Source organism: Penaeus monodon, chromosome 13, assembly GCF_015228065.2.
Source record: "Penaeus monodon isolate SGIC_2016 chromosome 13, NSTDA_Pmon_1, whole genome shotgun sequence".
Lineage (NCBI taxonomy): Eukaryota > Metazoa > Arthropoda > Malacostraca > Decapoda > Penaeidae > Penaeus > Penaeus monodon.
The window spans coordinates 11,660,017-11,670,454 of NC_051398.1; the positions used below are offsets into that span (position 1 = coordinate 11,660,017).

Genomic DNA, 10,438 nt, shown 5'->3' on the forward strand with positions numbered 1-10,438 from the left:
ACTGGAATGTTATGCTTTCTCTTCTAGAAGTACTGAGTTTGCTGTAACTGAAACAAGGAGACTACTTTGAATTTAGAAAGGAGTTCAGTTTAAATTTACTTGTGAATCTCCTATTACTTCACTCAAGATTCAGTGACTTGAATCTTCTTGAATTATGGTAATGAGTTTCTTATCCCTGAAGTATTAAGTTTACTTTTCCTGAAGTGTTAAGTATGTTCTCCAAAGAGTACTGAGCACGCTTTTCTTCAAGTACTCTGTGTACTCATCAAGTACTGAGTGCAAAGATCCTTAATGTGTTCATTTTATATTTCTTAAAGTAGTTATGTTACTCCAGATTTGTTGGATTTATTCTGAGGTTGCTGATTGTAGTCTTAAAGTACTGTATTGTACTCTGCTTGCTATCAGTATTGGTTCTACTCCACCCCTGTCCCTTATGCTTGTGGAGTAGGAGTTTTTCTGTCGGTAAAAATATTGTGATATATAGTTACTGTATTTGAGCTGGTTAAAAACTAATTCAAAGAGTTCCCTAAGCACAAGCCAACATATGATGATAACAGTGTGCTATATTCTCATTCCCTGACATACTGATGATATCTGATATACACCCGCTGTTGCCGGTATAATTATGCTTATTATAAACTCTTTCCATGCCTCTGACAGAGGAAATTTACGGTAATAATGGCCCCAACCAACATAGTCCCAATCATTCAGCATAATTAAGTTTACCGTAATGCTCTAAGAAACTTTTTTTCTAATGACTTGAGTTTTATGGAAGCAATTTTAACGTTGTTGCTGGGAAAACAATAGAAAGCTGCAGATCACTTTGTGGCGGGGGGAATCTTAAAACTAATTCTGTTGCCAAATGGTCTAATAACCTTATTCATATCCTAATGACTTAAATATATTTTGAATAAAATAAGTAGAATTTAGAAATGTAGATGTAGACACTTGCTGCCACATAGATCAGTCAGTGAAAAACATTTCCTGAATTTATTTTGTTCTCCATCACAGGCATCATCAAGGGAGATGAGATCATGGTGATCAATGGTGCAATTGTTAGTGACTTGGACATGATGTATATAGAAAGTGTTCTACAAGAGGAGCTTGCCCTCTGTCTCATGATGAGGTGAGTATCTAATTGATGTGTTAATCCCACTGATACAAATTCTATATTTACTTCCATTATACCTTTTCAATATCTCAATTTCTAAATTACATTTCTGCATTCCAAAACTGAGTCTTCCTCAATTCCTTCCAGGTCTTCTCGAACAGATCCACCAGACTTAGCCTCTTTAATGAAGACAACAGATGAGATCATCGAGTCATTAGTGTGTCCGCCACCACCCACAGAGACCTCCCTGAACGAGGAGATGATTTCCAGGATGATTGTTCCAGCACCAACATGGAGCAAGGCCATACTCCCTGGTCAGTTAAACATTAATCTTGATATAATTCTCAATTCCATTCCCTTTTCTTCATACCCTTTTCTGTTTTGCTTCTCAGTTTTATGAGGTAGTTGCGAGTGTAATCATTGAGACTATATGATACTGCTCTTTGAATATTTTATGTATATTTATGGAATGAGATGTGTCTTTGTCTTTGCATTTTCAAGATTGTAATAAAGTACTGTATTGGTCCAAAGTATAAAACACACACACACACACACACACACACACACACACACACACACACACACACACACACACACACACACACACACACACACACACACAAACACACACACAAACACACACACACACACACACATGCACACACACAGCATATGCACTTGCACATATGACTACTGCTTACATTAACAGTTGTGATTGATGATGATATGATTCTTTACTAAGAAATAGCTTGGAGGCAAAGTTTATGTATAATGAAACTTGGTGTGTGTGTGTGTGTGTGTGTGTGTGTGTTTGTGTGTGTAAATATATATAAAATCATCCTTGTATTTATATCTTCATATACATTCATACTCTCTTTGAGCACATATTGTAAAGTATTTCAACAAGGAGGCACCTTTTTTTCTAACAATATATTCCAGTCTTTTTATATGATTCTAGTGGGTATGTCCCAGTCATATCCATTATTAAAAGCTATGGAGCAATATAGATATGATAGGGTCTGTTTATTGCTACTAAGATATACATTTCTCCTTTTACAACTGTCTTCTCCTCCTGTGTTTGATTCTGTTTAACATAAAATGGAAAACATCCAGCCCTATTAACACAGCAATATTACCCCATATGTCAGTTATTCTGAAATTACTACTATTTCCATATACATTTTTTTAGGTGATTATTGTCTGAATACACCTGTTCCCTTTGCAACAGATATGTGTTTCAGTGTTTTTGTGCCTTGTTCATTATGCGTATAAGCTATGCTTAGTACAGCCATTTGTGATTCCTCTCTCTCTCTCTCTCTCTCTCTCTCTCTCTCTCTCTCTCTCTCTCCCCTTTTTTCTCTCTCCTCTCTCCCCTTTTCTCTCTTTTTCTCTCTTTTTTCTCTCTTTTCTCTCTCCTCTCTCTTTTTTTCCCCCCCTTTTCTCTCTTTTTTTTTTCCCTCTCTCCCCTCTCCTGTCTCTTTTCCTCCTTTTTTCCCCTTTTTTCTCTCTCTCTCCTTTTCCCTTCTCTCTCTCTCTCTTTTGTCTCTCTCCCTCCTCCCTTCCTTTTTTTTTTTTTTCTTTTTTTTTTTTCCCCCTTCCTCTCTTTTTTTTTTCTCTCTTTCTTCCCTCTCTTTTTTCTCCTTCTCTCTTCTTCTCTTTTTCTTTCTCTCTCCTCTCCCCTTTTCCTCCCCTTCTCTCTCCTTCTTCTCTCTCTCCCCCCCCCTTTTTTTTCCCTCTCTCTCTCTTCCTCCCCTTCTCTTTTCCTCTCCCCCTTTCTTTATATCTCTCTCTCTCTCTCTTTCTTTCTCTCCCCCTTTTTCCCTTTTTTCCCCCCTTTTTTTCCTCTCTTTTCCCCCCCTTTTCTCTCTCTCTTTTTTTTTCTCTCTCTTCTCTCCCCTCTCCCCCTCTCCCCTTTCCTCCTCTCTCTCTTTTTTTAAAAAAATTTTTTTTCTTTTTTTTTTTCCCTTCTCCCCTCTTTTTTCTCTCTCTTTTTTTTTCTTGTCCCCCCTTTTTTTTCCCTCCTTCTCTTTTCTCCCCCTTTCCTTTCTCTCTCCCCCCGGTTCTCCCCTCTCCCCTTTCCTTTTCCCCTCTCTCTCTCTTCTCTCCCCCCTTTTTCTCTCTCTCTTTCTCTCTCTCTCCTCTCCCCCCCTTTCCCCCTCTCTCTCTCTTCTCTTCCCTCTTCCCCTCTCTCTCTCTTTTTTCCCCTCTCCCCTTTTTCTCCTCTCTCTTTTTTCCCCCCTTTTTCCCCCTCCTCCTTTCCTTCCTCTCTTCTCTTTTCTCTTTTTTTTTTTTTTTTTTTTTTTTTCTCTCCTTTCCTCTTTCTTCCTTTTTTCCCCCCTTTCTCTTTCTTTCCTCTCTTTTTTCCCCTTCTCTCTTTTCCTCTTTTCCCCCTTTTTTTCTTCTCTTTTCCCCCCCCCCTTCTCTCTCTCTCTTTTTCTTTTCTCTCCTCTCTTTTCCCTCTTCTTTTCTCCTCTCCCCCCTCTCTTTTTTCCCCCCCTCTCTTCTCTCTCTCCCCCTTTTTTTCCCTCTTTTTCCCCTTCTCTTCTCTCCCTTCTTCCTCTTTCCCTCTCTTTTTTTTCCCTTTCTCCTCCCCTTTTTTTCTTCTTTTCCCCTTTCTCTTTTTTCTTCCCTCCTTCCCCTTTTCTCTCCTCTCTCTTTTTCCCTCCCCTTTTCTCCCCCCCCTTTCTCTCTCTCTCCCCTCTCCCTCTTTTCTCTCCCCTTTTCTCTCTCTCTCCCTTCCCCCTTTCCTCTTCTCTCTCTCTCTCTCTCTTTTTCCTCTCTCTCTCCTCTCTTCTCTCCCCCTCTCTCTTTTTCTCTCTCTCTCCCCCCTTTTTCCCTCTCTCTCTTTTCTCTCTTCTTTTTCCCCTTCCCCCTTTCTTTTTTTTCCCCCCCTCTCTCTCTTCTCTCTCTCTCTCTCTCTCCTTTTCTCTTTTCTCTCTTTTCTCCGCTCTCTCTCTCTCCTCCCCTCTCTCTCTCCTCTCTCCTCTCTCCTCCCCTCTCTCTCTCTCTCTCTCCTCTCTCCTCCTCCTCTCTTCTCTTTTTTCTTTTTTTTTCCTTTCTTCTCTCTTTTTTCTCTCTCTCTTTCTCACCTCCTTTTCCCTCCCATTTTTCTCCCCCTCTCTTTCTCTCTCCGTTTCTCTCCTCCTCTTCTCTCTCTCGTCTCTTCTCTCTCATCTCTCCTCTCCTTTCATCTCTCCTCCTCTCTCTCTCCCTCTCTCTCCTCCCCTCTCTCTCTCCTCTCCCCCCCCCCCTTCCCCCTTCTCTCCCTCTCTTCCCTCCCTCATTCTCTTTTCTCTCCTCCTCCCCCTCCCCCTCATTTTCTCTCTCTCTCTCTCTCTTCCCCTCTCCCCTCTCGTCTCTCTCTCCGTCTTCTCCTTCCTCTCTTCCCCTCCCATCCCCCCTCTCTCCCTCTCTTCCTCCCCCTTTCTCTTCTCCCCCTCCCTCCCCCCCCCTCTCCTTCTCTTCCTCTCCTCCTCTCCTCTCCTTCTCACTTCTCTCTCTCTCTCTCGTTCCCCTCTTCCCCCTCCCCTCCTCCTCTCTCTCTCCCCTCCTCCTCTCTCTCTCTCTCTCTCTCCCTCTCTCCTACTCTCTCTCCTCTCCCTATCTCCCTCCCTCCTCTCTCCTCTCCAGCCTCCCTGTCTCCCACCCTCCCTCGCTCCCTTTCCTCCCTTCCTCCCTCCCTTTCTCCACCTCCTCTCGCTCCCTTCCTCCCTCCTCCCTCTCTTTCTCTCTCTCTCTCTCATCTCTCTCTCTCTCTCCCTCTCCCTCTCTCCCTCTCCCTCTCTCCCTCTCCCTCCCTCCCTCTCTTCCTCCCTCCCTCCACCCCTTCCTCTCTCTCTCTCTCTCTCTCTCTCTCTCTCTCTCTCTCTCTCTCTCTCTCTCTCTCTCTCTCTTTCTCACTCACTCACTCACTCACTCACTCACTCACTCTTATACTGCCTTCCTTTTAAAAAGTGGAAGACCGCATTTTAGTGTTTATTATTTCTAATTATTTTCTTGAACTCTCTTCTTTGATTGATCTTCTAAGTGATGTTACCCATATAAACCAGCAAACTAATAAGTTATCTATCAGTTTTAAATTAGTAGAGCTTTATGTTTTAGAACATTATGCTAGCAGAGGATTACGGTACTTTGAGGTTGTATGATTAGGGTCTGTTTCAGAATCGACTCTTCCTATTTGTTAGACAAATTAAGCGTCTGAGTTCATATGAAAAACACGAGAAAAACAGAAATGGATGCTCTTGTGCCCATTTCTTCTCTTGAGTTGTACAGTCAGCTTTAGCTCTAGGTGGTATTTTATCAACTCTGTGCTTCAAAGTCCACTTCAATGTTGGCCCAATAGCACAGTGTCGAGGCTAACTAATGCTGTGTTCCACCTACCTTGACCTTCACTTCAGCGGACAACAGCTGTGACGCGGGACCCTTAATGTGCCTGGCGCCCTTGACAGCACCTTGCCTGGCCCCCTGCTTCCCTTCGACTTCTACTGAGCAGGCAGGGGAGGAGGAGGGGAAGGAGGAGGGGCAAAGGCTTCTTGCAGAGTATCCCTCCTCAACCTGGAGAGCCTCTCCTCCAGTATCCTCCTCTCCCATCACGCGTGACCTTATTGTCATCCACATGCCCCTCCTCAACAACTCCATCCACAACCTGACCGACACTACACCTACTTCCTCTGCTGTGAGCACACAACATGTATTAACCGCTACAACTGCTGCTACATCAATGGCCACATGCACCAGCACTACTGCTTGCACTTCTAAACTTACCATCACAACCTCATCTGGAAGCACTACACATGGCAAGCACGATGATAATCCATTATCAGCTCCTGTAGAAAATAGAAGGCAGTCATTGCTGTCCAGCTCTATATCTAAAGACCTAAACAGCCTGAACTTGACAAGTGAAAATGTGCAGTTCTCATCTAGAAATAGCTTAATGTACAACAGCATCAAGAGAGATGTGGTGCCAGTACATGGACAACGTCATAGCCTTCGCAGCAGTAGTGAGAGTGATTCAATAAGCCCCACCAATAAGTTTTATGTAAGCTCTCCATTAAGCATACCTCCATCACCCTACTATCAAGACTTATTAGAAGGGAACCAACAGTCTAGTGTTTTACCACAAAAGAATTCCAAAAAGATCGTTACACGGCCTGCACGTTTGCTGACCATAAGTGATTCCCAGAAAGCTGTTCCTTGTCACGAGGTTTTCTGTGCCTATAGTAACTCCCCTGCTTCGCGTAATTTGCAGGCTTTATTAAGGGAGTCTGCTAGGGTTCACAGCCTAAGGGCACCCAAAGCAATCCACACAAAAAATTGCCGAGGAACTACACAGACCTTCTGTTGTAGTGGCACGGACTCAAGCCCCTCCTTGTCAGGACATAGACCTGTCACCATCGGTAAGGCTAGCAGAAATTCAGCAGGGACTCCCGGAGGGAACAGTAGTGGACGGCGTTTGGGTGGTGGAACCAGACCCCATTGCTCACTCTGTCGGCAGTCTACAACAGGCAGCAAGATGACACGCCACACCCGTGGGAGGCAGGCTGTGCTGTGTATGGTTTTATCTCTCCTTCTTCCTCAAGCTGCACCATTTTAGCCAGTGTCATCACTTCAGACTATGCACTATGCTGTCTATGAGTGGACATAATGCACCTACTACGCCCAGTTAGCGCACTGCAGATACACTAGCTATACTGAGATTTTTAGACTTTTCTACCTGTGTACAGCATTTGCTGTCGTAGTTCCGTACTTCAACCGCATTGGACCCTTACTAGTACCTATCTACAGAAAGATAGTCAAAGACTGCAATCAACTTCATATGTTGTCATTAGAAAACTAACGAAAGTTTGTCAGAAGCAGCATAGTCAATACTAGAAATATACAACCCCCAGTTTTATCCCACCCTCATAGTGTGTTGTGTTTTCATGCTTGCTGATATCCCCATGTTGATCTAAACGTTTTCTTCTTTTAATGTGTGTTCTTCATACACCGCTAAACTATTTCCCTACATCAGTGTAATTGTGGGTCCAACACATTATTTTTTAAACCTTTAATCTTATCCTATATAAATCATATTTTATATTTGTCTTCGAAAAAAAAAAATAACTGGAGGATGTCATATTTACTTTAGTTATACCGTACTCAAACCCCATTTTTTATGATATAACCTTTATTTCCGTTTTCTTTTGCCACCTCAGGTAAAGAGCCAGCCAGTCCGGATGGCTTCCCACCTCCCGCCTCGGATACCTCGGAGCGATCAAATGTCTCATCCTTGGAAATTGAAAATTTTCTTAGGGTAAGTAACACCTTAGTAGTTTGGAATAGATTTTAAAAAATTAAGAAGTGCCCTTGCACAGAGGATGAACAGATGAATGTAACTTTGTATTTATTGGAGATGATTGACCAGATATGCAAACTGGTGGTAAATCGCAAATATCCATTGGAGTTTTTCTGATAAATGTAAAAAAAAAAGTATGAATGTAAATGATTCATTTTACAGCGCAAGAGATCGCATTTCGAGTAAATTTTCGTCAGAAACACGTAGTTTTGTCGCAGATTTAATCGAAACGCGCCAGATACATCTCATGTTGTAAAATTATTCATCATTCCTCCCAGTATGACCATGCAGTTGTCAAGGTTCCCACCACATAAGGTTTGTTTAGAATATCTTGACATTACCTCACTTGTTACAGCGGCAAGACTTTGCGCTCGTGCCAACGCAGTAGCTTGCGTCATAATTTAATGAAACAAGTGTAAAGGTAGACGGCGCTTATGTAATGGTATAATTGAGGTATATTTGATATGCCCGAAGACCGCAACTCAACGTATAATTTACAAATGAAAAACGTGATCTTGTGTGATTATGTATGCATCACCTTTTCATTTTTGCGAAAAGGAAAAATGTTTGTGTTATGGGTATCAAAAGGTACGTCGTTGTAGATGTACCCTAACAAGTGTCCTCGGTATTCAATGAAGATAGTGACTGAAAATGTACATTTTAGAGCAGGTAAGCTCGAAAGCCAAGATGAGAACCTCGGAATGTTAGTATTATGCATTCACACCTCACCGATCGGCTTCAGCGACCCTCGAGAGTTCGGTCAATTTGTTGAGCAAATATTGCCTTGGGTCAGTCGTGCCTCGTCCAGAAGGGCAGTCGGAGGCCCTGAGCTGCGGCAGTAGGCCGAGTGTGACCGTTCCACACTTAAATGATGAAATGATGTTTATGAGGGTTACGGGAAGAGAGAAGTACGAATATATATATATATATATATATAGATATAGATATATAATATATATATTATATATATGCATCTATCTATCTATCTATCTATCTATCTATCTATATTTCTATCTATCTATCTATCTTATCTATTTATTTATCTATCTATCTATCTATATATATATATATATATATATATATATATATATATATATATATATATATATATATATATATATATTTATATATATACATGTTTAAATACGCGGCAGAGAGTGAGAAACAATTAAGGTGTGTGTAGGTGTGTGTGCGTGCGCGTGTGCGTGTGCGTGAGCGTGAGCGTGAGCATGAGCGTGAAAACGCTCCTTCCATGACAAGATATTTAAGGTCAAGGGTATTTCCATCACGGAAACGTGTCTGTTCTAAGTCTACGAGACGATAATGACGCAGTCGAACGGAGTGGTACATGACTGAAAATCTCTCTTGATTACATTAGCGTGAATTATAAAAGAGATCTAAAATCTTACATAATTATCAGTTTTGTTGTTGTCATTGTTGTGACCAGTATAAAGGTTACTCGAAATTTACTTCTGTTTTTAATCTCTTTAATTTATAGTGTGAAAAACCTGAGAGAGCATATCTAGGAGAATCCGTGAAAGGTTATGGTTTTTTGTAAAGGAGAAGGTTGGTGATGATTGATGGCAGGTTGACAGATTGGTGATAATATTTGATTGATAAGCGATAGGTTTGTCATGATAGTTATTTAAATCGCACGGTGTTATTTGCTATATAATCGGATGAGTATTGAATATTCGACAAATGATTAGTAAAAATGAAGAATGAATGAATGAATGCGTTAAAAGGTTGATGAAATTCATTTGAACGAGTACGGTTACCTGATTGATTTTAAACAGATTGTTTCCGTGTGTGTGTGTGTGTAAAATTGAGAGGCTGGAATGTGATACAGTTTAGAGGAGATAATGGAGGAGAGGGGGGGTGCAGGAACCGCCCGAGGTGTCCCGCGCCAAAGAACAATGAATGGCGGGAAATAACACGGCCAAAATTCCGAGCTGGATTTTTTTCTTCTTCTCTTTTCCTTCTTTCACTCGGGGCTCCTGCGTGCGCACACACACCCGCGCGATGGGAACTCGATGACCCGGAGTTCCCAGGGGAAGATTGGGTATTAGCAGCGAGTTACTGTTTGTGCGATTGTTTTCGAGTGGGAGTAAATCTTTTTTATATCCTTACTTGACACTGTGACATTACTGTGTTTAGTAGGTGGGTTTTCCTTGTTTTACGTATGCAAAGAACTTATTGGGATGTAAATATCCGTTCATATCTCTATCTATCTAACTGTATACATATATATGCATACACACGCACACACACACACGCACGCACACGCACACACACACACACACACACACACACACACACACACACACACACACACACACACACACACACACACACACACACACACACACACACACACACACACTACACACACACACACACACACACACACACACACACACACACACACACACACACACCGCTGTGGATATTGCATTGCATGAAGCTTTTATAATTTCCTCAACAACAAACCTGCAAGAAGGGTGCACCAGATTCCCTTGGCACTCAGAGACAAACCCCAGACACTGCGAGCGAAGCGGGTGTTGCCGCGCTGAGGAAGCGTCGTTGCAGGTGTCCTGCATCGTTTGCATAGTAAATCTCACGGGCCGGTTTCGCCGCACGGCATCCTCCCCTATGCCGGAAGAGCAAGGGCAGATGGACGACGGCGCTCCCTTCACCTGCCCGGGTACCTGCAGGTTTGCGTGCCTCGGGGGCTCTGCAGTACAGGTTCCCGCCACAAAGGGGATGGTTGGGCCCCTGGGAGGCTCTCAAGGGGACAGGTGTCAGGCGAAGAGAGGAGGGTGCAGAGCCGACGGCTTTTTGTCCGAGGTCTTGCATCAACTGATCAGGAATATTAATGCGGGCTGTCTTCTTTACTAGCCTTCATTTGGATTAAGGCCATCGTTATTAGCAGAAACGGTAATGGTGATGATGTCACTGATGTCGTCCAAGATCTTATTGAGTAATCTTTGGTA

The 10,438-nt window shown here is 42.5% G+C and overlaps 1 protein-coding gene across 8 annotated transcripts in view; it reads left to right on the top strand.

The window, feature by feature from the left end:
* Positions 1-10,438, top strand: part of LOC119580130 — a 269,343-nt gene that overhangs the window by 176,455 nt on the left and 82,450 nt on the right. For 7 of the 8 annotated variants that reach the window (XM_037928084.1, XM_037928077.1, XM_037928080.1 and 4 more), the window contains exons 15-18: positions 661-672; positions 1,012-1,126; positions 1,259-1,425; positions 7,306-7,403. In XM_037928084.1, the coding sequence (XP_037784012.1) occupies positions 661-672; positions 1,012-1,126; positions 1,259-1,425; positions 7,306-7,403 (392 nt within the window). The remainder of the gene's footprint in view (positions 1-660; positions 673-1,011; positions 1,127-1,258; positions 1,426-7,305; positions 7,404-10,438) is intronic. The other variant, XM_037928079.1, reaches the window with a different exon arrangement.